The sequence below is a fragment of the Podarcis melisellensis genome, assembly GCF_964234715.1.
Source record: "Podarcis melisellensis genome assembly, chromosome: 10".
NCBI classification, from domain to species: domain Eukaryota; kingdom Metazoa; phylum Chordata; class Lepidosauria; order Squamata; family Lacertidae; genus Podarcis; species Podarcis melisellensis.
In genome coordinates this window covers 30,513,724-30,541,230 of record NC_138542.1, presented here as the reverse complement: position 1 = coordinate 30,541,230, position 27,507 = coordinate 30,513,724, and the positions used below count along the sequence as shown (strand labels likewise).

The 27,507-nt window shown below is 45.1% G+C and overlaps 1 protein-coding gene across 1 annotated transcript; it reads right to left on the bottom strand.

The window, feature by feature from the left end:
• Positions 1-440: 440 nt before the first annotated feature.
• RASSF3 (Ras association domain family member 3) lies at positions 441-26,926 on the bottom strand. Its single transcript, XM_081928136.1, has 5 exons — positions 26,686-26,926; positions 4,958-5,065; positions 2,885-3,152; positions 951-1,066; positions 441-700 (listed from the first exon to the last, which is right to left on the bottom strand). Exons 1-5 carry the CDS (start codon positions 26,794-26,796, stop codon positions 551-553), a joined length of 753 nt encoding a protein of 250 aa, XP_081784262.1. The 5' UTR covers positions 26,797-26,926; the 3' UTR covers positions 441-550.
• Positions 26,927-27,507: the final 581 nt, after the last annotated feature.

Sequence of the window (27,507 nt, the reverse complement as noted above, 5' to 3'; positions counted from 1 at the left end):
CTACTTCCCCTCTACCTTCTCCAGCTCAGACTACTTCAACACCTTCTGCATAACATTTGGGACACACCTGTTCATCCCTTCTACAAATAAAAATAATATGTATTTCAAAAATATCAGAAGAAAGGTAGTGCAAAAATCAATTTTGGTATCAAATAGTGTGATAATCCTTATTCTAAACTGAGCTGAGATTTATAATAAAATCTAACTTGCACACCCCTTTTTAAGTTTTAAAAGCTACAAATTATAATTAAAGCACATAATGTCTCGTGTTTCACGGGGTCTCTGAAAACAGATTCATCATACAATCACAGTTAGCATGATGCGATCTTGAAAAGACTCGTGAAGTAGGCACACAACACAGGTCTGCAAATATTGCAAATTCCCTTTGCTGCTACCTGCAAGATGTCAAATTTACAGAACCACCTCTATGATAACACAAAAAAGGTCGTATGTTTTAATGACACAGGTCCTCTTGCTCTTGCTCTGGGGGTTGGCATGCTATGCAATAGTTGGTAATTTGTATTTTTCCTGAGTGTTCTTTGGCCCCATTTTAACCTGGTTTCCAGACTCCACCAAGGGCTTCTTCAAGTTTGTCTCTGTATGCTGCGTAGCGTCTCTGTAAGATTTGCAGCTGCTCATCTTCTTCCTTGTCCAGTATACGCAAGAAGTTCTGTAGTTCAGGAACACTAAAGGCTTCCCACTGTGGAGGGGAAGGGGGATGACAAAAGCATGTAGATGATTTAAAAAATCTTAAAATTACAGACTGGTCTTTAACTGGTATCACAGCAGGTCCTTCTCTGGTCTACAAAAGAGCCTGAGAGTAGTACACTTGACAAACATCAATTGGGAAACAGCCCAAAATCCTGGCAATGGAAAAAAGTAGGACTTGAAAACCCTCAAGAACCCCCCTTCCAAGCTGTTTGATGCTATAAACAGAGCTGCCAACTTACCAAAAACTCTCCAGTTTCATGCTCGCGCAGAACAAAACTCAGCATGTCTGTCCTTGGGCCTGCCACCAACCGCAAATAAAGGGGGTGTTCAATTTCTGAGAGCTTGCACATATACACTGAAAAAAGTGTGAGATTAAAAGGGGTGGGGAGTAAATATGCATACAGAATTTCTGCTGAACTAGGACTAGAACTAGATCAACATAGACACAAAAGACCTGTCCCCCCCCCACCTCAAATGTTGATGCACAAACTGAGAATTATGAGCAAAGTTCATTACGTGAGGCACAGCAACAATGACAACTGCTAAAGCAAAAAAGGAAACACTAAGCAAAACACCCAAACTTAAACATATTCATACTACACAAAACTGACAAGTGTATATGCAATTAGTTTCCTGCAACTTGTGGTAAAAAAAACCACAACCACTTTATTTTACAGCCAAGACTCAAGTATATCTAAGGGACCACTTTTGCCAGATGAACATTCCTAAGCACTGGAATGAAATCTTGCTCCTTCTGTTTGGCATGTGAAGCAATTTAGCTTTCAGAGAAGATAGCCTTCTCAGTGGTGGCCCAACAGCAAGGGTAGCAAGAACCGTTTCCAGAGCCTTTTTCAAAAACAAGAACATTTATACAGTTTCAGAAGGAAGATAAGAAAGGCTGACTTAAACTAGCACTCAGTTCTTTATACCTTTTATGGTTCTGGTTTATGGCTCCCTTGCTTGCTTGTTAAAGAGTCTTGTAGCAAATGTATGCAATTTTATTAGACAATATTGTTTATGTGCTTTTTCAATTCGTACACCACCTAAACAGAAAGATGGTACTGTATTTTCAAAACATGATACAAGTGCATGTTGTCTTTAGTAGGCCTAGTATTCAGATGTAAACAGGTCGGCCTATACAGTAGTGCAATGTGGCTGGATTTAAACAGTGTTTGGAGTGAATCTATGGGTTGCGTATCTAATGACGATTTTGCCTTAGTAGAAAGCACTCACCTTTTTGCTGTGACTTCTTATCTACTACAACCCTCTGCAGTAAAATCCATCAAGCTGAATAAATCTAAGTATTTTCCAACACACTCTAGTGTCCTCAATGGGGCCGGATGATACTTGGTTTTCAACACTGTGGTATATCACCAGCTAAACATTGTGATAAACTGATATATCACAATGTCTGAAATAAGGATGGAGTTTTGTAGAGGCATCAGGCATGGGCTGGCTTCATGGTTTTTCCCACACTTGATTTTTGCATAGCGTGCACGAACACGCACATGCACGTAAGGATTCACAATATATTGGGTGGTCAGAAATTATGAAACCGTTATCACTATATGGCAGTGGTTTTCAACCAGTGAGCCATGGCCTCCTGGGGTGCCTTGAATGATGGTCAGGGACGCCACGGGCAACTCTGCCCCGCTTTCCTTCCCTCCCTCCTCTGATGCCCTCTCTCATCTCTGCCTCCCAAAGGCTTGGCACAGCTGTTTTCTGCAGCAGCCCTGGCTACAAGTTCCACAGGCGAATGGTGCTTCTAGGGCTGGCCAGGGGGTGCTTCCCAGGCCCCTGTGGGGCAGTGGGAGGAGGCACCTCTCTTTGGGGCAGGGGAGGGGCAGTTCAGGGACCAGGGCTGGCAGCTGTAGCTGCCCAGACGACTCCTCAGGTGAGAGGAGAAGAGACAAGGCTGAGGGAACACTCCACAAGGGAGTGTGTTCGAAAAGGGCTGAGGGGTGACATAACTGGGCTCCTGAGCCCCACAGGGGTGCCGCAGAAATAATGTAGTTGGTCAAGGGAGCCGTGGACCCAAAATGGTTGAAACCCTCTACTAGATGGGACTTCAAACTGGGGAGCCTTCCTCCCCAAGTTTTAAGAGTACAGAGTGACTATATGCAGAACCTCTTTCTTTCTCACTCACCCTCATTCAAAAGATTTAGAAGCATACCTTGATCCTCCTTGTGACAACGTTTATAAAGTGCAAACTTGGCAGGGTTATCAGCCACCATGAACTTCTTGAGCAAAGCTTCAATAACTTCACGAACAGTGTTAGTGCTGCTGATGTGAAGGGTATTTGTGTAGCCATTTGGCAAGCAAAAAGCTGTCTCCGAGTTGTTGTTGACATGATTCCCGGGGCTCACAGGAGCCCGTACCGTGATGGGCCTGCACAGTTCCATCTGAACTTTGATGAAGCCGGTGTATACTCCGCTGGAGTGCTAGAATACACACAAAAACTATAGGATTAGTTCTTTCAAAATAACCAGAAGCTCAAGGATCAGATACAGTTCCGTACTTCCATTTTTGCTCCCCCCCCCCCCACTTTTCTAATGCTTCCACATCACAATGTCTCAACAAAATCAACATAAACACCCCAACACAACACAAACGGATGCAGACATAGCTCAGTTGGCTAGAGCACGGTGCTGAGTTTGAGTTGCAAGTTTGATCCCCATGTGGGACAGTTGTATATTCCTGTACTGCAGGGAGTTGGGCTGGAAAACCCTCAGGGTGCCTTCCAATTCTATGATTATTCTACGATAGCATGAAAACCAACTCAGAGGGGCTGGGGGAGACTTGTCTGCCATCCTGCCACGTATGGCAAACGTCTGGCATATAATTTCTTTCTAAGTCTTTACTACCCAGCAAGAAAGGGAGCCAACCAGGTTTTGTGGGGCAAGCGGATATAAAATGGAATGCGGCCATTGAAAGTCGCACTCAAATTTGCTTCCATCATAGATGAAACGTAGAGAAAGGCCCCTCCACCAGATGTTAAGGCAGCGTGCTCTTTAGGTAAGCTGGGCCCAAGCCTTGCAGGGCAAAGGTGGGGAACTGCCAGGCCGCAGATCAAATTAGGTCCGCCAGGTCTTGGAGGGAGACAAAGCACAAACACCTTTCCTAGGCTTGATAGCATCTATGATGTCAAGCACAGGGGAATTTCAAGCCACAGCTAAAATGAAGACAAATCAGAAGCACACCCCAGATTCCTCCTTTGAATTCAAGCTGGCAATACAAAAGATCTTCCTCTGCGAGTGAGCTTGCCATGAATGCCGATCAGCTGACTGGAGCCTACAGCAAGGCCTGCTGAGATCTACTGCACAAAGCAGAGTTTGCTCTCAAAGTATGGCTTGCTGGGTCACCTTGATTGTTAAAGGTAAAGGGACCCCTGACCATTAGGTCCAGTCGTGGCCGACTCTGGGGTTGCGGCGCTCATCTCGCTTTATTGGCTGAGGGAGCCAGCGTACAGCTTCCGGGTCATGTGGCCAGCATGACTAAGCCGCTTCTGGCGAACCACAGCACTGCACAGAAACGCCATTTACCTTCCCACCAGAGCGGTACCTATTTATCTACTTGCACTTTGACGTCTTTTCGAACTGCTAGGTTGGCAGGAGCAGGGACTAAGCAACGGGAGCTCACCCTGTCATGGGGATTCGAACTGCCGACCTTCTGATCGGCAAGTCCGAGGCTCTATGGTTTAACCCACAGCGCCACCTGCGTCCCTACCTTGATTGTTAGGGCCTGTCAAAATGGCCCTGAGAAGGGTAGGGGAGCTCAGGATTTGGCCTGCCAGCCAGATCCCATTCTCTGCCCCTGTTGTAGGGCTTTAGAGGGTTAATTTTCAAAACACTGACTTGTGCCCAGAAACAAACTGGCAATGTGCAGCTCTTGCAGAACAGGTCTCACATGATCCCAAGGGCAAGTACCCACTACCATCCTTGCTCCTTCATACTAAATCAACTGGAACTTTTGAAGATCCTTCAAAGGTAGTCCCATGACACTGCTGGATTTAACAAAGGCATATGCTGAATTTGCTTCCTCTCTTTGACTGCAAACCAATAAGGTAGCACCATTCTGCTATATAGTGTTTAGGAATATTTTAAGTACAAATACACAGAATGTGAAAAAAAATGAAATAAGTAATATGATAATATTACTCAAAACATACAGTGGTGATATGATGTTGCCGCCATGCACCCCTTTAGACTACCAAAACTATAAAAAAAAACTTTACACAAAGTCTTACCAAGGTCATCTTTAGCTTGTCAGTGACATCTGAATTGTACGTCTGGACTTTTTCCTTGATTGCTTCTTTGGTGAGATACGTGTGAGCTTCTCGCTCTTTCTGAACATCCTAAAGCAAAAGAGATTTGACGGTTTTAAAGATACCAAAAATATATACTGTATACTACTACTTAATATTTATTGAGCATTTCTAGCTACTGAACTAGAGGTTCAGTAGAGCATTTCTAGCTACTGAACTAGAGGTTTTAAAAACGAAAGCTGATGTACAAAAGTTTTAATGTAAATGCATGTGTTCCATATTGGGTCACATATCCACCATGCATTTAAAGCACTATTGTGTCTCTGTAAGAGTCATAGAGAATTGTTGGAAGTGGTAGTTTCTGATGGGTGCTGGGATTTGTAGTTCTATGAGATTTGAGACTACAGTTCCCAAAATTGCCTGTAGCTCTTAAAATGGTATAGTAGCGCTTTGAAGGTCTGGTGTGGATGCGACTGTCACATTCCACACACTACCAATGTATATAGTGGAATCAACCTTTAGCTTTCAATGAATGGCTTAGGAGCAGGCAGCAAGTGGAATCGGATTGATGCCCTTATGCTCACAAAAGGACCATGTAGCAGGCGTTCTGCAGATTCCTTCACTCCCCTGAATTCCCTAGCATCCCTGAAAATCAGCTCATGAGATTTCCTGCAGAGAAAAATCAGCAAAATATGTCTCCCTTGGTTGAAAGGAAGCATCCAAATGAATCACAAACCCATGGACACCAAATGGATTCCTACCCAGAAAGTGGAATAACAAGTCACTCACGTATCTAATCATCATGTTTCCATGTTGTCTGACTCCTTACCAGACTAGAAAATGAATTTATGGGCTTTGTACAAGATTCAGAATTGGTAAGGGGAGACTCTTCTGAAATCTGAAATCAATGTACTGCAATATTCACATAGACTACAAAGCACCAGCAAAAGTGGTGCACTTAAGAGAACCACTTTGAAACAAAGCATGCCCAAATGCAATTGTGTTCACTTGTCCACTATTTGCATGCAAAAAAATAATTATTGCTGGGGTATCTTATTTCATGATACGTCTCTCCGAAGCCATGCAGAGCTTGAGCATGTAGTGACTGATTTACTTTGAATCATTCAACGTTGGGTGACAGCTGTTAGGCAGAGAGCTAATGTGGTACAGAAGTATGGTAACTGGAAATTGGGGGGCAGGGAGAAGAAGAGATAGGATTCCTAATGCCCAGTTCTAATCCCCGTTTAGCTATAAAAGCTCACAGGGTGAGCAAACCTGCTCAAACTTGGCGTGAGAGTAAAATGCCCCTAAGTTCCTTGGACACAAACTGAAGACGTTAAAAAAATGATTCTCAAGGAATTGACAGGGGGGAAAACCTTTAACAGACAAGCACCCCAACTGAACCATTCTTGAAATGAAGATTAATCCTTAAACGAGGAAGGGTATATTTTCCTCACCCCAATTTGACCATGGCCAACAAATAACCCAAAAGCAATGTGAAGAGCTACTATTTAATGGGGAGAGAAGCTTAGGCCTTACTAGATTTCCATTGGTTAGTTTTAACCTTGTTGTAAAAAAAAAAAAAGTTATTATCCCAAAACAGCTTTCTCCAAGTGGCATATTGATTTTTACAGTCCAATACAAATATGTTCCTTAAGCGCAGGATATCTTTCAAAGGACATTTGCTCTCAACCCATATGGAAAACTGGTGCTATTAATACACTTCCATTATTTGCACGAACACACCATATATAGCCTGAAATTATTGCAGCTCTCAACTTTAGTGAACTGAAACGTCTATTTAATTGCCTTCACTTGAAAGTCGTCTCATCAGGCGTATCTAACACAGGATCAAAATACTCAGAAGATACCCAGGAATGATTACTAGGCCTTTACTCCCCCAAACAGAAAGCTTCCACTTAAGCTGCTGGGTGTGTATCAAGACCCTATCAAAGAATCATAGAATTGTGGAGGATCATTTAGTCCAAACCCCAGCAATGCAGGAACATGCAGCTGTCCTATAGAGGGATCAAAGCTGCAACCTTGGCATGCTCTAACCAACTGAGCAGGTTGATCTAAAAAGCATTAAAATGTAAAGGGACCCTTGACCATTAGGTCCAGTCGTGACAGACTCTTGGGATTGCGGCGCTCGTCTCGCTTTATTGGCCGAGGGAGCTGGAGTACAGCTTCCGGGTCATGTGGCCAGCATGAGTAAGCATAACTAAGCTGCTTCTGGCGAACCAGAGCAGCGCACGGAAACGTTGTTTACCTTCCCGTCAGAGTGGTACCTATTTATCTACTTGCACTTTGACGTGCTTTCGAACTGCTAGGTTGGCAGGAGCAGGGACCAAGCAACAGGAGCTCACCCCGTCGTGGGGATTCAAACCACCGACCTTCTGATCGGCACGTCCTAGGCTCTGTGGTTTAACCCACAGCACCACCTGTGCCCCCCCCCAAAAGCATTAGGGACATGAAATACTGAGAATACCAAAAGCTCTGCTTATCTAGCAATTGACGAATAAGGGCGTAACATTCAGTGGTACCTCAGGTTACATACGCTTCGGGTTACATACGCTTCAGGTTACAGACTCTGCTAACCCAGAAATAGTGCTTCAGGTTAAGAACTTTGCTTCAGGATAAGAACAGAAATCGTGCTCCGGCGGCACGCACGCACACACACACCAGTTATCAAAACCTATTTATGTGCAAGCTACTTTTGTGGATCTGTGGGAAGGCCAGTCGGCTGCTATTGCTCCTCTTCTTTTGTGCAAAGTAGCTTGCAAGTTTCTGCTACTGCAGAAAACTAAACCATAAAAAGAGCCAAAAATATAACACAATTTATTTGTGTGTGCCTGTGTATGTGAGAGAGTATGAATACGAGAGACTTATATGTACTTGTGATACTAAAGTAACTGATCACGTTTATCATGCTCTCGCTCCAAAACCACAAGTTCTGCCATACCCTATATGGTTGTGCTTTAACTGCTGGCACACAACCCAGTTCTAAACAGAGTAGGTTGTTTAAAGTTTGAAGCTGCAAGAATAGCATTTAGATTCCTGGCACTTGATTTACAGCAAAAGGCACAGCAGGTTACCCATCCATTTACAATGGAATAAAGGGTTTTGTTTTGATGAAATATACTTTTCATACAGGCCCATGTGACCTTGTGTCATTTTGTAAAAAGAATGAGAAAACTTGGAACTTGGTATGTAAAGAAATAATTTACCAGTTGGTATTTTGTTACTGGGAGGGAGAGAGAGAATGAACCTGGACTAGAACTCTGAAACTGTTTTCATCACATTTTACTAAGATTTAGGGTAGCAGACATTTTAAGATAGCGGTGTCTGAGAGAGACCTGCCCCCCCGCAAACGAAGCAATGAATGCCCCATCCACCAAACCACATTGGCTGAGGTGCAGCCCAACACTTGAGACTTTCGCAAGGATGTTTACTGACTTAGTACATTCACATCCTGCTTTTTTACCAGAGTCCTCAAAGCAGCTAACATTTATGAAGTACAGAAGATACACCAGGAGCCAAATGCTCGCAAAACAGAATAGCCAACATCTTTCCTTCCCACCACAGGAGGAGAGGGGATCCGGTCTGACTGCAGCAGGGCCAGATGTTCTTCTGTTATTCAATGAGACACCCTACTAACACTTCCATAGCACACTAATAGGGCTGGGTGATATATCGATACAGTGGTGCCCCGCAAGACGAATGCCTCGCAAGACGAAAAACCCGCAAGAGGTACTATTTCTGGGTTAGCAGAGTCTGTAACCTGAAGCGTATGGAACCTGAAGCATATGGAACCAGAGGTACCACTGTACAAGCTAAAACAGAAAATACAGTGGTACCTGTATTACATACGCTTCAGGTTACATATGCTTCAGGTTACAGACTCTGCTAACCCAGAAATAGTACCTCTGGTTAAGAACTTTGCTTCAGGATGAGAACAGAAAACGTGCTCCGGTGGCGCAACAGCAGCAGGAAGCCTCATTAGCTAAAGTGGTGCTTCAGGTTAAGAACAGTTTCAGGTTAAGAACTGACCTCTGGAACGAATTAAGTGCTCTAAACTTCCAGGGGCCTAGGTCAATACAATAAAGTCCTAGGTCAATACAGTGGTACCTCGGGTTACAGACGTTTCAGGTTACATACGCTTCAGGTTACAGACTCTGCTAACCCAGAAATAGTGCTTCAGGTTAAGAACTTTGCTTCAGGATAAGAACAGAAATCGTGCTCTGGTGGTGCGTCAGCAGCAGGCGGCCTCATTAGCTAAAGTGGTGCTTCAGGTTAAGAACTGACCTCTGGAACGAATTAAGTACTTAACCTGAGGTACCACTGTATTTTGGAAAATACAAAAGGGGCTGAAAAACGCTGCCTCTGCTCAAGTCATCGTGCACAGTGAGAACAATGCACCAATCCTGAGCTGAAATCGCTGTGTGTGGTTCCTGCCTCATTTACCTGGGATTCTGATTTCCAGTAATCTTCTCCCTGTATCTGCTCTGGTACCAACCATGTGACGTCTGGGTCACCCCCCACCCAAGGGCTGCATTACTTAGCCCCCACCTTGCTGCCAACCTTGGGGTCCCTCTGCAATGCAGGGAGGATTAGAAATACTTTTAAATAAATTGGGGGGGGGGTTAAAATATCAGCTTTAAATAGTATTTACAGGCACCAGCAGGAATGAAACCTGCATTGCCAAATAAGCAGCAATTGGATGCATTTAACTCACCTTGAACGAAAAAGGATACTCTTTGAACTGCACTGGAAGAAAAACAAAACCACACATGCGCGTGCACACACATTGCTTTTTGGACACAAGCCACTGGGTCAGATTGTAAATAAACAAGTTATTCTACTAGCTCCGGAAAGAGGCCATCAGGAAGCACAGCGAGAGTGGCTTTGTTCTTAAGAGTGCAGGGAATAATGTGCGTTGACTTTGTAATTCAAGGTTCAAACACTTTCTTCCTTTTTGAACAGCAGCTTCCCTGTTTGTAAGCTCAGGAAATCACAGTCACAGGGACATTTGCTGCTCCACCCATCCTTAAGACAATTATTAAGATTTCAAGTGATGCCATAAAGCTCACAATAGCACAACACTATTCTGCCTTGATTGGAATAATAAAAGAAGTCTTTTTTTAAAAAAAAAACAACCAACCACCCAATAACCATTTATCAAGATTTGATAAAACAAGAATATTCTTTCCACCAATCAAAATAATCAGTTCTCAACAATATATACCCCGCCGCGCACAGAACAGGCACCTCTGGTTGCAAAAACCTCAGGATCCGACTAGAGCTCCGAAACGGATCCAGTCTGCAACAGGAGGTACCACTGTAGTGTTATATGCCAGGTCATCAGGTCACATGACTTAGGCTTAGCATCCAGCCTAAGTCCCGCCCCCCCCCCGACTTACCCTTGTCTCAGCTCAGCTGGCTGAGCCCCAGGTGAGATAGTTATGTTCCATCTGATCTAGCATTCCATTGCATACATTGCCACTAGTGAAAACGTTTGCACTAGGAAGTTCAATCTGCTAACTGTGGTTAATTTCAGCACAGCATTAACATTTTCTCTCTACCGGCCATGGATCTTGACTCTGTACTGTGATAGGAATTTTATGGTTTTAGATATATGGCAACGTTCATAACCACACGTACATACATCAGCACAGGAAAGCCAACCTGGAACCATTTTGATTCCTAAACTGAGCAAATGTTTCTCTGCATGGTCAAAATGGAAAAGCTTCCCCATTGTCTCTTCCTTCACAAATCCTGTCTTAATCTGTGTTTGAATAAGGGTGTGAGCCTTATCATTACAAGACTGCCCAGGCTCCCCAAGAAATCCAATCAAGTAACCTGCCAGACAGGAAATAAACAAAGCGACAGGAGAAAACAACATGCAAATGTTCTGTTTTAGACCGCCTTATCTGAGGGGTGGTCTTAGGTTACACCCCTTCTGTGATGAATGCATAATGTTTCTGGGGGTGGTCTTGATCTAAAAGGTAAAGGTACCCCTGCCCGTACGGGCCAGTCTTGACAGACTCTGGGGTTGTGCGCCCATCTCACTTAAGAGGCCAGGGGCCAGCGCTGTCCGGAGACACTTCCGGGTCACATGGCCAGTGTGACATCGCTGCTCTGGCGAGCCAGAGCTGCACACAGAAACGGCGTTTACCTTCCCGCTGGTAAGCGGTCCCTATTTATCTACTTGCACCCGGAGGTGCTTTCGAACTGCTAGGTTGGCAGGCGCTGGGACCGAGCAGCGGGAGCGCACCCCGCAGCAGGGATTCGAACCGCCGACCTTTCGATCAGCAAGTCCTAGGCGCTGAGGCTTTTACCCACAGCGCCACCTGTGTCCCTGTTGGTCTTGATCTACAGGGTGGCAATTTCAATAGTCTTTATAAGGCCTTGCAGGCCATTGTTCTGGGTCCTCATCCTCTCCTGCGTGTGAGGAGAGCACCCTGTTGCAACAGATCAATAAAGATCAAGCTTACTAGCTGCTTTGCTTCTCAATATTCTCTGGTTGGCCTCTGTTATTTTCTCCTACCAATAGGGAACCTATGTAAGGACTCTTGGATACCCCATAAGGGAAAAGGGCATATTTTTATTTACAACAGTACCTTGAGAGTGTTCCATTTTTAGCAAAAAATTCCGAGCATGTCAGGAAGTGTGTGACCATTCTTAGCTGATCAGCTGAGAATTCCATTCATCCAGCCTTGTGTGCTCACTTCGTATTATTCAACAGCACCTCAAAATCATAATGTGATTTCAAAAATACTGTGTAATCTACTGAGAAATCAGAATACAAAAGTATGCTGTTGGAATTTTAAGGTCTTGGGACAGAAGCACCCAGAAAACAATACACACAACTCTTTTTTATACCCCCAAGGACTATCGATTAATTTCCACATTCAGTTTATCCATCTCAAGGGAGGGGAACCCATGTAGAAGTTCACATTCACTCCTGCAATGGTAACACAAGAAGATTGTTCTATACCAGGCATAGGCAAACTCAGCCCTCCAGATGTTTTGGGACTACAACTCCCATCATCCCTGACCACTGGTCCTGTTAGCTAGGGATGATGGGAGTTGTAATCCCAAAACATCTGGAGGGCCGAGTTGCCGATGCCTGTTTTATACTATTACCAAACACAATGTCCTCCTTCTGTCTCATCACCAACACCCCCTAAACTAACCTTCCACAACCAGGTACTCTCCAGATGTGTCAGGCTACAATTTCAAGCATCTTGGACCAATGACCATGCCAGTGTTTGAAATTAGTCAACCACTATCAACCACTTGCGACCAAGTAAAGATGCCTGCGTGCCAGGATCGACCCTGACAACTTCCACTCTGCAGTTTTAAACTGAAATCTTAGACACAGTACTACACCCAGAGCTCAGAAACTGCTAGCACTAATGAAATCCCCTGTCGCAAAATGCGCCTAGATTAGAACAATGGGCATTTTGAACCCTGCACTTGCCTACTGATAATGGAGCAATCTCATTGATAACATTATTTCTGAGCAGTAAAACATCTTCAGATTTAGTTGTACTATTAGGTTCTAATACACACCAGGGATTACAGCTTTAAAAGAACAGATATACAATCAGAAAAGGGATTATGTATAGAGAAAAAAATGCATTTTTAATCAAAACATAGAAAAAGTGCTGCAAGAGCAAATGGAATGTAAACAGTATTCTGCCAAGCTTAAATCAATTAAGGTACTGTGGATATCTCAGAGTGGAAATATGTAGAAGCACTAGTGATAGTAATTTTAGCATTTATACCAACATCAAGCATACAAAGTTATTCTCCTGAAAACTGGATCTTATAGGCCAAAGACCTATTCTAGTCCAGGATCCTGTTCTCCTGTTCTCTCCTTTTTTATTTTAATATGGTATGCTTTATCCATCCCAAAATAATACTGCAGTGTCTTTCTGTAGACAAAAATTGTGAACTGCTGAACTCAGGGTAGACACACAAACACACACACACACACCCTTCCTTTTAGGAACAGAACTACCCCCTGCACTACAAACATAACCATTTAAAACTGACTGATAACATACAGCAGCTCTAAAATGTATTATTTGTATAAGGTAAAGGTCCAGTTGTGGCCGACTCCGGGGTTGCAGCGCTCATCTCGCTTTATTGGCCAAGGGAGCTGGCGTACAGCTTCCGGGTCATGTGGCCAGCATGACTAAGCCGCTTCTGGCGAACCAGAGCAGCGCACGGAAATGCTGTTTCCCTTCCCGCCGGAGCGGTACCTATTTATCTACTTGCACTTTGACGTGCTTTCGAACTGCTAGGTTGGCAGGAGCAGGGACCGAGCAACAGGAGCTCACCCCGTCGCGAGGGATTCGAACCGCCGACCTTCTGATCTGCAAGTCCTAGGCTCTGTGGTTTAACCCGCAGCACCACCTGTGTCCCTCGCAGTGCCACCCGCACTGTTATTAAGTATAATTCCACTTTAAAAAAAGGAAATTATTACTACTACTCCCACAGGCCAAGTCAAGATCCACAACTGTCACACAACTAGTTCTGCATGTATACCGAGTATTAGAGCTTTTGTTTCTCTCTCTCTCTCTTTAAATAGTTTTTATTAAGAATTTCAACATCATAAATTATCAAAAACATATCGTCTTCATCCCCCCCCCTATTTTTCCCCACCCCCACCCCAGACCTCCCTCAGCTCCTCTCTCCAGTTTTTCAACACATATTATTCTCTGCATATTATAAAATTGTAAAAATCCTTAAATTGTCTATCTATTATGTTAACAATAATAAATTTGTGTATGTTTATTCAAAACCTAGGGATGCAGGTGGCGCTGTGGGTTAAAGCCTCAGCGCCTAGGACTTGCCGATCGAAAGGTCGGCGGTTCGAATCCCTGCGGCGGGGTGCGCTCCCGCTGCTCGGTCCCAGCGCCTGCCAACCTAGCAGTTCGAAAGCACCTCCGGGTGCAAGTAGATAAATAGGGACCGCTTACCAGCGGGAAGGTAAACGGCGTTTCCGTGTGCGGCTCTGGCTCACCAGAGCAGCGATGTCACGCTGGCCACGTGACCCGGAAGTGTCTCTGGACAGCGCTGGCCCCTGGCCTCTTAAGTGAGATGGGCGCACAACCCCAGAGTCTGTCAAGACTGGCCCGTACGGGCAGGGGTACCTTTACCTTTACTATTCAAAACCTGCCAAGGAATCCAAGTCATTTTGGAGTTTTTTTAAAGTAATTTGTAAAAAGTTCCCATTCTTCTTTAAAGCCACAGTTATCCTCTTTTCGCAGTTTGTATGTTAATTTCACCAGTTCCGCATAGCCCATCAATTTCCCTTGCCACTGTTCTTTTGTCGGGATTTCTTCATTCTTACATCCTTATGCTATCAAGACTCTTGCTGCCGTTGTCACATACATAATTAAGTTCTTTAATTTCCTTGGCAGGTCTTTTCCTACAATCCCTAACAAGAATGCTTTTGGGTTTTTTTTACAAATGTTAGTTTAAACATTTTCTTCAACTCAGTATATATCATTTCCCATAATGTTTTAATTTCTCTACATTCCCACCACATATGATAAAATTTCCCTTCTTTTTCTTTGCATTTCCAGCATACATTTGACCCAGTTTTATACATTCTTGCAATCTGTACTCATGTTATATACCATCTATACATCATTTTCATATAATTTTCTTTCAAGAGAGAGCAATCTGTAAATTTTAGATCTGTTTTCCACAATTTTTCCCAATCTTCAAATAGTATGTTATGACCTACATCTTGTACCCATTTAATCATGACCGATTTCACCTTCTCATCTTTTGTTTCCCTTTCTAGCAGAATATTATATGCACCCTTCAGCAACTTCACTTTCCCTTCTATGACTTCCTTTTGAAATCGGAACTTTTGTTTCTCAATACAAATGAGCCCCAGGCAGTGTTGCAAACTCAGACATTCTCAACAGCAGTTTTGTGACAGGGTGTAGCGATCTGCCATTCCAAGTCAACAACTGCACATGGAACAGTTAAATTATTTCTTCAGATGCCTGAATTCCAAAATCTCTGATAAGCAGCTTTTTAAAGACACGGGCATTGCATTTTAATTGTCTGAACAAATCAAGGTGTTAAGAACATAAGATCTCCGCTGGATCTTATAGGCCAAAGGCCTATTCTAGTCCAGGAACCTGTTCTCACCATGGCCAACCAGATGCCCACAGAACATATGATTCCCAGGCAACTTGGTATTTAGAGGCATGCTGCCTTGCCAGTAGAGGTGCCTGGTGTAACTGCCTATTCATATGCAATGCAATGAGCTCCACTGGGATACCAAAACTTTCGTGATCTTATCTGAAACCCGCATTCAAATGGAGCTAAGAAAGATGAAAAAGCATGCAGTGCAATCAATTGTCATAGTGAAAAATCCACAACAGAAATGAGGTATTCAAGCTAAGATATGGCTACGTAACAGCAGGCGGAGGCTCCGGGGCCAAATTTGGGCCCTTGAAGAGAAATTATCAGTTAAAAACCCCATAGGTGTAACCCATGGACCTTAGGTTGTCTACCCCTGGCCAAGATGCTATGCTTAAATATTTAAGCTTTTGCATCGCAACTGTGCTGGGCCCAAGGGTTAACTGGAGCAACGCGGTCCAGGTCTGGTCCCAAATCCAAGGATTCCACAAGGAGTCAGTCTAACAGGGCCAAGGCAGGAAAACAGGCTAGGTCAGGCAGGTTCCAGCAAGCAGCAATGTTGCTCCTGCAACCTGGGGTGGGGTCCAGCAGCCTTTTATCTCTGACAGGGTAACGGTCGGTCCTGATCCCCCAGTGACTCACCTCCCTGTCTCGCCTGAAAGGCGGGCACTCCTCCTGCGAGTACTCAGGTCTCTCCTTCTCTCAGACCTGAGTCTCTGCAGCTTGCGAGACGTGGGTGGGTTACTAGACCCAGAGGCCGCCTCAGCCTCTCATGATCCAACTGGTAGTGGAGCAACTATAAGTGATTGCCCAGCTGAGGGCAACGAGGTAATCCCCGCATCTGTAGCCAGGGCAGGCTCAGGCCCCTGACTTGGCCCAGCTGGTGCTTGTTGCAGAGGAACCTGTGCAGACTGGGGCTCTTCAGAATCAGGCCCCAGACTCAGTTCAGATGCCATCTGAGGCAGAGGATCCAGTGCGGACCGAGACTCCTCCGGTTCTGAGCCCGAGTTCGAGCCGGAGTCCCAGGCCATCACAGCAACTAACTCCCCAAAGGGCTACACACAATGCAATACCGCACTAAATGTCCATACCAGGAAATCGGACACAATTCTTGGACAAAGATACAATTTCAATTAGTAAAAACACCCATAACTTGGACAAGCACACTGGGTTGCTTCAACTGTGGGATACCATATTATTAAATGTGAACCCACGCAGTATATAAGGATAGCATGTTGAAATGCTGAAAGCATAAAGCCCAAATGCAGGTGAAATGGGAGCATAGCCATTATGACAGCATTCCTACACTCAAGACACAGATAGCCTCTCTTTTTTGATCAAATCTGAAAAATATACCAGTCTCAAGCTGCCTTAAATTGAGAATTATCTTTCTTTTAACTTCAGAAGACCAAGAGAAGGAAAGAGGGAGATGCCTCAGGAAATAAAACAGAAGGAAACATGCCAACCATATGCAGTGCCAACTCTGCAAGTACGACTAAAGTGCTAGCAGATGGGTGGAGAGACTTATATTTGCTGCTTCCTTTGACCTCATTGCCCATGTGCCCCGCCCCTTCTCCAAAGGGAAAATGCAGGCACGCAAACTGCAGGAGCAAGGCATGCTTGCTTATTTACTAAGAACATATGAGCCCCTACAACTCCCTGCCTTCTGTGTACCTTAAGCAATACAAAAACAATTCATTGTATGTACTCAAAACAAGGCGATTCCCCCCCCCCCATGAAACTAACAATCCACAAACTAAGTTTGCTGCTGCTGCTGCTGCTCTCCTGGGTCGGTGAGGAGCTCAGAGCCTATTTTGACTCAAAGGTCTTTTCACTTGGCAAGATGCTCAGAATGATTCAATGTGCGCTGCTGCCACTGTTCACCCTAGATGCCCCCTGCCAATCCCCCTTCAACAGATTTTGCACTGGTGCGTTGAACATGACCTATTATGTGACTGGCTCACTAGGTATGGATCAAGTAGCCATACACCTGATCGGGTGAGAACAAACCAAGTCTTTAATTATAAACGCTAGTTACCAAACGAACGCAAAGGTGTGTGCTTTTGTAAGCGGCTTTCAAATCTAATGAGGGCATAGATGAGATACTTTGGGTTGCTTCACAAATACACAAGTGCCAATCCAGAGTTTAGCACTGGATCAATCAGACTTCTACACTGTACATACTTCTGCTTTCTTCCCTTGCACACACTTAAAAAAAAAAAAAATCCCATGGAAAGCCCTTTGCCATTACACCCAAACCCACAAGTTGTGGTTTCCACAATCCCCTCCAAACTGAAATCAAACTGTGGTTTCGAGGGGATGCACAATTCACAGCTTGTTGATTTGAGACGACCTATGATTTCTATGAAAGCAAAAGTAGCTAACTGAAAAAGAGCCTATAACAGGAAGGAGAGGTGTCGAGTTGCAGCTCGGCATCCAAAGAAAAATCAGTCTCACACCATAATAGGTTCCGAAATATGGCTGCTCCTAGGGCTAATGCAGCACAGCTTTTATTGTGTGAAATCAGAAAGATACAAAGTACAAGCCAAGCAATTTGTTCTAGCAAGCAGATAAGAACCTTCGCACTAGACCATGCGAGCATCAGGCCATGCCACGTTAGCCAATCATATAGGACAGCACGAGCTGTCCACGCGCTGTTCATGTTCCAAGGATGCTTCTAGCTATGAAATCACCCTATAACAATAAGAACTTTGCTCATGCTCTCATGTACAAGCAATCATTTTCCCACATATCCCCTTTTCTTGTTTATATTATTAGAGGAAAAGAGGGACCATTAGTCCAAATCGTACACTTCCTTGCCGAAGCGTCTACACCTTGCAACATAAATTCCTCTTGTAACCCCTGTGGTGGGCCGTGGTCGGTACCACCATGCAGTGCATTGGGAAATCAAAGAGGGTATGCATTGAATGCAACAACACACCATAATGAAGCCAGCAATACATGCAATTACAATCAATAATATTTTTCTTAACCATAATCCATTAGGTAACCAAGAAGACAACCACTCCCATGGATCAAAACCTTCAGGTGGATTCAAAGGATTATGGGCTATCATTTGTTCCATATGATCAATAGTAGCAGAGATATTGGTCGATTGATCAGTTATATACATGCAGCAATGAGAATGAATTAAGGCACAAATTCCACCTTTAGAAGCAAGGATCACATCTAAAGCATAATGATGTTGAAGAACTACATTTCTTATTTCTGATATTTCTTTGTTAATCATTTTTAAAGCCAAAATGGTGGAATTAAACAAATTTTCTGTCCAGTTTGCCAATTTATGCAAATCACGGTAATTCATGGCTGCACCTAAAGAAGGCAGAAGGGACCTAGAGATGGCCGTCCCTGTATATTGAGAAATAGGTGATAGTACTTCCCTTCTGTTACGCAAACGGACCGCTGGGAGCTTATCTATTTTATATACCAAGGGTACTACTATACCTAACGTGCAGGTACCAGAAAAGGCAGAGGGGATTTCTTTGTAGGCACGTGTGCCACAAAGTAACCATAAATCAGATTGAAGCAAACATGTAGTTCTGCTGCTCTTTCTCATCCATTCGAACCAAACATAAAAGTCTCTACACGCAGCTTGTTGTTCATAGGTCATGTAAGTTGTGACATTATTAATTAAAACCTTTGGTCTGCCACTCATGGTTGTAACATTAAGAAAACAAGAAGATCCATTAATGTATTCATGTGTCCAATTACAATATGGATAATGACCTAAAAATTTTTTGCTATTGTGATTAAAATGAAAACAATAAGGAGCTAATTCTACAAGCGATAGAGATACAGGAGGTAAACTTATGCGATTGTCCTTCATATTATTGCTAATCTTATATGAAGCATTTATAGGAATACCATGTAATAGAATGCCAGATCTTTTTGATTGAGGAGGGATATGCATGCACATCCAACAATCAGAAAGGTTAAGCATAGAAGCAAAATGATTAATGTCTCTAACGTAAGTATTGTTAGTCCAAATCTGATGATAAAGTTCAGGCCTCCTGGCCTTCTGCAAAAAAGCAGCACGACGAAAGCGGCGTTTTACAAAGTTCACGGAGAGGCTCCATCCGTGTGAAGTGGAATTGTGGGGCCACTCAGGACGATGCCATATTGGTTGCTCGGGGGGGCAATAAGGGTGAGAATGGTAAATTATTCCAATAGCTGTTTCCGAGCAACCTGCGTGATATTTCGTGGCTCGATTATTGGCATGCAAAAACCACAAACCAGGAGAAGCCACACAGCCATTTCTGCAGATACAGGAGCCCATTTGCTGTAAATAGGCCTTATGTACTGTTCCGTGCATTGCGGAGCCAAAAATCCAAACCCAACGAAACGTGGTGACACAGATGGGATGGTCGCTATTGGGGGGCAAAACCCAAGCGATGCCGGTCTGACGAGGGCATCCTTCAAAGCCAGGTTCATTTCCCAGACAAGAGGCGGCAAAACTGTAACGATAAGTGGTAGAAACGGTGGCTTCCCAGGGGGAAGGGGGGCCAACGCGATAGGGTTGAAGATGGCCTTTCAACGTGCCAGGAAACACTGGAACCGCTGTGGAAGGTGACGTAATCCAGGGCACATCAATATGGCGATGTCTCCAACTGCAATGTGGGTTGAGGTCAGGTGAGAGGTCATCACCGGCAAACAGCGTAAAATACGGTTTCAAGGTGCTGGTGTCTCCTCGGGCGAAGACGAGGCAACAGAAGAGCGCCAAGGTCGAACGCAGCGGGCTGGAACCCATCGGGGAACTCCGTCTACGTCAATTGCCGCAAACCCGCGACCCCAGGAAATCAAGGAAGTTGGACCCTTCCACTGTGGATCTGGAAGCAACCTGTAAGACACTAAAGGACGCTGCAATATTTCTTCCTTCCAGAAATGAAGTTCAGCAGGCGTAAAATTCCTGTTGCCAAATAACCAGGGTGACCAATATGTGATCTAAGATGTGCTTCAGAAAATTGACAAGTCCTGGCCTGTATCAAAGATGGGGCACTTTGTGCTGGAGTGACATTGCTGTGCGGTAGATCTGCACTGCGCACGAAAATGGTCCACTTTGCCACATCCATAGCAGGTTTTATCCTTTGCAGGATTTTTGGACACAGTGGAGGATAGAGCTGCGGCTAGCAAGCGAGCTTTATGTATCTCAGTCCCCACCGATTGGCAGGCTTTAAGCATATCTGCAATGGCTACATTGGGAGTTGCCATCAAAGGGCGTAGTGCTTGCTTACAGTCCTCATTTGCATTATCAAACGCAAGCTGGCGGACAATCACTTCTTGGGCTGCTACGTCCTGAACTTGCCGTTTAAGGGTGTTATACAAGCGATCGACAAATTGTCCATAAGGCTCTGTAGGACCTTGTCTAACGCTCCCCCATCGGCCATCGCGCTCAGTTTTGTCATCAGGGACAGAAGCCAAGGCCTCCTGAGCAGCAGCCGTAGTGGCCTCCCAATATTGAGGATCGAGAGTTAGCTGTTGGGCAACAGTAAGAAAGTTGCCTCCTCCCGTTAACCCATCGAGGACATCAGCTTGGGTTAACATGACGGGGGCTGGGGGTGGGGCGGCACCAGCAGCGGCAGCAGCCAAAGCAGCCTGATGATTAGCCAATGCAACATTATTAAGATTATTCCGAATCCCATCAACACGACGTTGGCAGGCCCAGTGCCAAGCTTGTATAAACAAAATCATTTGATGAGGCTGCATTACAGTGCGGGCCAACAGCTTAACATCCTCTGGTATCAAATTTTGTTGAAAAATAGTGCCTAACAAACCCAGGGTGTAAGGAGATTGCAAGCCATTGTTCTGGACAGAGGAATACAGTTCTTTTATGAATCTCAAATCAAACTGTTCGTGCCGGGCTGGGCCTCCCCCTGGCGCGGCAGGAGCAATCACAGGAAAAAGATTAGGAGTTGTAGAATCAAAAGCTAGCAACGGAGCAGCGGCGCGAAGAGATTCTTGAAGTGGGGTGGAAACGGTGCCAGATGCCTTGGGCAGAGGAGGTGGAAGAGCGGGGGGTGCTGCAGAATTTGAAGAATGCAGGGGAGTGACAGGATGAGGCGAAGAGAGAATGTCCGGAGGTTTAGGAGGAAGGTTTGAGGCAGGCAAAGCGGGAACCGGGGGGGCGTCTGAGGAAGCTGGTGCAGCAGCCAGAAGAATGTTTGAAGGAGTTAAGCACGACATAGCTTTGTAGACGTTACCCCAGGCATGTAAAACCTTTACATCAATCTGCGGATGATTTTGAAAGAAGTGTCCAATTTTTTTCCAATCGTCTAACCCCCAATTTCCATCCTGGGGAAACCACGGGCAGTGGGTGTCCAGGGCTTTTATAAGGGACTTAAGGTCAGCTTTCCGAACAGCAAGGTTGTTACTGGCCAAAAGGAATTTAAGGTCTTTAAAAAATTTTTTCTGTGGTGCAGAGAGAGATTTTCCCATGATTGCAAGAGTTGCAAGAAAGAGCAGGGAGCACTTACCGAGGGATCCTTAGGAGGATGAGGGAGGCGCCTTTTGCCCTGTCCGGGCGGAGATAAGTGCTGATCCAGAATCACATTCACACGGGAGCTCTCACCGGGGATCCACTACGTGGATGAACGACGCGTCTGCAGCCCTGCCGGGCGAGGTGAGGCTGAACGTTGTAAAACAGCATGAAGTCCGAAAGAAATCACACGGGAGCACTCACCAGGGATCCACAACGTGGATGAACGACGTGTTGGTGAGTGCTGAACAATGAAAAACAACGTGAAGTCCGAAGGCAGTCACACGGGAGCACTCACCAGGGATCCACTACGTGGATGAACGACGTGTTGGTGAGTGCTGAACAAAGAAAAACAACGTGAAGTCCGAAGGCAGTCACACGGGGCACCAATTGTCGAGTTGCAGCTCGGCATCCAAAGAAAAATCAGTCTCACACCATAATAGGTTCCGAAATATGGCTGCTCCTAGGGCTAATGCAGCACAGCTTTTATTGTGTGAAATCAGAAAGATACAAAGTACAAGCCAAGCAATTTGTTCTAGCAAGCAGATAAGAACCTTCGCACTTAGACCATGCGAGCATCAGGCCATGCCACGTTAGCCAATCATATAGGACAGCACGAGCTGTCCACGCGCTGTTCATGTTCCAAGGATGCTTCTAGCTATGAAATCACCCTATAACAATAAGAACTTTGCTCATGCTCTCATGTACAAGCAATCATTTTCCCACAGAGAGGCAATACACAAGCAATTCCAACCATAGTCTTGACCCTGACCAGGAAACTAATCAGCTTTCGAAATGAGGAAATCAATAGAAAAAAACTTAGGTTAAAATGTTGGGCCAAGACCTGGAAAGCCAGGTTTCAAAACCCCACCCAGCCATGAAGCAACTGGGTGAACTTGGTGACCAGTTACTGTCACTTAGGCCTAACCTACCTACCTTACTTAGGGACGTGGGTGGCGCTGTGGGTTAAACCACAGAGCCTAGGACTTGCTGATCAGAAGGTCGGCGGTTTGAATCCCCGCGACGGGGTGAGCTCCCGTTGCTCGGTCCCTAGCAGTTCGAAAGCACGTCAAAGTGCAAGTAGATAAATAGATAAATAGGAAGGTAAATGGTGTTTCCGTGCACTGCTCTGGTTCACCAGAAGCAGCTTAGTCATGCTGGCCACATGACCACTGTACGCTGGCTCCCTTGGCCAATAAAGCAAGATGAGCGCCGCAACCCCAGAGTCGGCCACGACTGGACCTAATGGTCAGGGGTCCCTTTACCTTTACCTTACAGGGTAGTTGTGAGGATAAAATGGGGAAGAGGAGAACGGAAACCATGTATGCTCCCTTAAGCTCCACAGAGGAATAGTAGTAGTAGTAGTAATAATAATAATAATAACAACAACAACAACAACAACAATAACAATAATAATTTATTTATACCAACAACAACAATAACAATAATAATTTATTTATACCCTGCAATAACAATAATAATTATTATTTATTTATACCCTGCCCATCTGGCTGGGTTTCCCCAGCCACTCTGGGCGGCTCCCAACTGAATATTAAACACACAATACAGCATTAAACATTTAAAAACTTCCCTAAACAAAAAAGAGGGGTTATAAAAGTAATGAAGCAGACGGTTCCACTGGTCTCAACATATTTAAGGGGAAGTATTATGCTCATAAGGGATGCGGGTGGCGCTGTGGTCTAAACCACAGAGCCTAGGGCTTGCTGATCAGAAGGTAGGCGGTTCGAATCCCCGTGACGGGGTGAGCTCCTGTTGCTCGGTCCCTGCTCCTGCCAACCTAGCAGTTCAAAAGCACGTCAAAGTGCAAGTAGATAAATAGGTACCGCTGCGGTGGGAAGGTAAATGGCGTTTCCGTGCACTGCTTTGTTTCGCCAGAAGCAGCTTAGTCATGCTGGCCACATGACCCGGAAGCTGTCTGCAGACAAACACCGGCTCCCTCGGCCCATAGGGTGAGATGAGCACCACAACCCCAGAGTCGTCCATAACTGGACCTAACGGTCAAGGGTCCCTTTACCTTTATTATGCTCACGGATTCTAAGTTACTCAGTTTATTAGACCCCAGTTCCTGACCACATGAACAATCTGTGCCAAATACTAACTGTAGGGCTTAATAGATATTTATAAAGCAGTTTTGCAAGAGCTCAGAGCACTTCCAATATGGTACCACACTAAAGATAGGACACTAATCTCCTTATCACTCAGGTCAGACACCAAAGAAAGTATACAATATCAGCATAGCTCACTCTGAAAAGCTCACTCTGTCATTTGGGAGGCCTAGGTCTTTTAGATTATAAATGCTACATATGGGTTTAATCTGTTTTATAGTACCGTATTTTCTGTTCCTAGTATTTCACATTGTTTTATGTGGTCATCATGTTTATTCTTGTTATTGTTTTTACTTTTTCCACCACATTAGACACTCAAGAGAGGCTTCTAACCTGAGAAGTATAATATATAGAAACCAAAATCCTCAGCTTTGAAGATTTTATAACAAACCACACAATACTAAAGGCCACTGCACTTTCTCTGCATGACTAGTGGAGTATCAACATGTTTTAGTCAAAGTGGGAGTTCCAGCGATTGACACAGAACTCTCTCCCACAGGTGCATCAAATGCCAAGTTTAGAGGAATAGGAAAAGATCAGCTTAGTGCACAATTCTTTAAAAGAGAAATAATCTTTGGTAAAATCCACTTTGTCCCTCTCATATTTCTATTTGTTTCACCAGAATTCTGTGTTGCTAGTTCACAAAGCTTCCAAACCCATAAACTCCTTGTTCTTCCGCTGTGTCTCTGCCCCGATCTTTCTTTCCTCCAACTTGGGCACCCTCAAGAACACCTGTTGTCCTCTTTGGTGATTCTACCCATTGTAGCCCAAAGTTTGTCTTATGCCTGGAGCTTCCTCCAAGCAAATCTGCTTGGTGTTACTTTTCTCTTCCAAATCACAGCTCACAGCCTGCTCTCGTCTTCAAAACCTTAGCCTTAATTCTTTAGTCCTCATCCCCAGCAGAAATGAACCCCATAATTGCAATTGCTAGCATTCATCCTCAGCTATTCTTCCTCTTTGCTTTTTCTACACTGCATTACTTTGTTACCCTTGCTTCTTCCTATCAAACTCCTAACTTTCTTTCTGTCCTCTACAGTAAATTCAGAATGTGAGCTACTTCGGAGGATGGACCACTCTTGCTTATGTTACTCTATAGAACACTATGTACACTCAGGACACATACAACTTAAATGCCGTGTGTTGCTCATACTCCTTATCTGCCTATTCCTGCCCACTTTTTAATCACTGACTGTTTCTGAATCAGTGCCAGGAGTGGAGGCTGAACACTGCCCTGTTGACATCATTAAGGACTGCTGCATAATGTTGCCTGCAGCCATCTCCTAGCAACTATTAAGAGTCTCTAAATATTGAAAACCACTTGGGAATAGCCAAAGCCAATCTACATATTGAAATGACAAGGTTATCCTTACCTTAGGATATATAAAGCCCAGGAATTAATTAATACTACCTGAATTCTTAACCACTGCTATCACCCTGATTCTCTCTGAAACTGCTGTTTCAAAACTAACACAAAGTTTGGAAGAACTTTATTCCATTATCATTCCACTATGCAAAAGCTCTGGCACCCTGAGAGTCAGATGGCAACCCCGCAATTCTAACAAGATCACAGCCAACTCAGCTTAGTTTAACAGCTTTAAGAAATTAATAGCAAAATATTAATGTCTACACTAACAGAATATCAAAGCATCTAGAATACCACATTGTCACCACTGCATTTTAAATCATGACATGCATTTTTGAAATTATTTTGAGAAGGAGAAAAAAATAACCTGCACATGACGCTAAAAAGAACCCTGGAGTTTATGATGTCCAAATTTAAATGCAACACTGCCGTTTGAGAAGCACTTGCTCATGCAGGTGATCCACATAACTGACATGTGTTTTAAAAAATGTACTATTTTTCCAACACATTTAGAATAGTGTGCTAGCATCATATTAGTAAAAAACTCCATGCTTGGAGTTTGGGGTAAAAGTATTTTAAATGCTTTGGTTAGTTGAAGGCCTTTTACACATAAATTCCCATTTAAATACAACTACCTGTGTCAGGTGCATATTGAATAACACCTGTGTCAGGTGTTATTGAAATAAAAGTGCAGCAATTTAAAAAAACTATTTGTACAGTACTTTCTAACTATTAAAAATCCCTGGATATTGAAAACCACTTAGGAGCAGACACAGACAACCTCCACATCATTATGAAGGGAAGATTATATCCCAATTAAGGCTTCGTTAGTGTGTTAAAAACAGTTCTAATGATTACGATTGACAGGGTGGGGCTGAGAAGACGAGGCAAAAAATCCGTTACCTCCCAGGGAATTATAACTTTTTTCTATTTATGCGCTTTCCCAGAAATCCTACAACGGTTTGCACGAGAGTGGCGGCTGCAAGACCATGCGGTTTCAGGAATAACGCATGAGCAATCAGACTTCTCTTTTCCCCGGTCGCATCATGGGAGATCTTTTTTTTTTCCGCCGGGAGAAGTTCTGGCTCAGGAGGAAGTTGTTGATCTACTGAAAAAGCACGCTTTTCATCATCAAAGGTCGCAGCAACGCTGCTCGAGCTAGCCCAACGGGAGAATCCACACGTGCAGTTTCACCGAAAGGCTGGCGCGGGTTTGCGGAGAGAAACCTTGGGGCTCCAGCCCCCCCACCCCCACCCCCATGCTTCTGCTGCCTGGACTCTGCTCCCTCTGCAATCATCCGGAAGCGGCACCCGGCACCCTCCAGATCCCGCTGGAACTTGGAGAAGGAAGCGGGGAAAGCGCCACGAGGAGCTCCCCATAAACTTAGGACTTGGTTTGGCGTGGGGCGCGGGGACAGGGAGAGAGGCTGCAAAGAGCACGTGGGGTTGCAGCGGAAGGCGCGGCCTGCTGCGGGTCAGGCCAGGGCAAAGGCGCTCTTGCTCTGGACAGGGAGAATTCCCGCCCGGCGAAAGGAGGGAGATGGCGGCTCGCTTACTTGCAGACTCGGCTTGGCTTTGGCGGGGCAGCTCCTGAAGAAGGAGGTGCGGGCGGTGAAGAAGAACTCCTCCGACTCGGACTCTTCCCAGCTGCTGTAGCCGCTGCTCATGCTGCTAATCCCCGCGGCGCGCCCTCCGTGCAGCAGCAGCAGCAGGGAGGCCCGGACGTCCCTGCCGCCGCATGGAGACCCGCCCGGCCGGAGCTCGGCGGCGGACAAGTCGCGTGGTCGCTGCGCGCCGCAGCCTGGCCGGCGGCGCACTGAGACCGGCTCTCCTCTCGGACGCGCTTCCGCGGAGGCAGCGCCGCCTCCCGCCCAGCCAGCCAGCCAGCTAGCCGGGCCTTCCTCCCTCCTCCTCCCTTCCCCCGAGTGGCCGCGACTGGGCAGCTTCCCTGAGCCGCCACCTGCCTTGAAGCTGGGCGGGAGCTTCTGGCTCGCCTCCCTTTCCCCTCAGGAACTTGGCCGGCTCGCGCGCGGGGACTGCGCCCTCTCGCCTTGCAACAGGTGAGCCGGGAAAGGCGAGGCCGCGCTTCTTCCTGCGGAGATAAGTTAGTGCTCCTCCCCAAGCGCCGTTTGGCTCCTGGGCACCTCGCCGCCAAAGTTTCGGCCCAGGCCGGCTGGAATGAGCTAATATCCGTCGGAGATAGCGAGTGTTGATAGGCGCGCATTCTTGCAAAAGCGCTTCAAGGGTTGGCAAACGGCCCTCATTGTCAAGGGCACCTCCTTAGTTCCAGAAGAGCTCATCTCTCTTAAGAAACAAAATTTAAAAAAAAAATCCTTCTAGTTGCACCTTAGAGACCAACTAAGTTTGTTATTGGTATG

Coding starts and splice junctions, on each gene's coding strand:
- RASSF3 (XM_081928136.1), bottom strand. CDS start 26,796: ATGAGCAGCGGCTACAGCAGCTGGGAAGAGTCCGAGTCGGAGGAGTTC. Junction 5,066..26,685: donor AAGCCAAGCCGAGTCTGCAA/GTAAGCGAGCCG, acceptor CTTTTGCTTTAG/GATGTTCAGAAAGAGCGAGA. Junction 3,153..4,957: donor ACAAGCTAAAGATGACCTTG/GTAAGACTTTGT, acceptor TGTGTATTCTAG/CACTCCAGCGGAGTATACAC.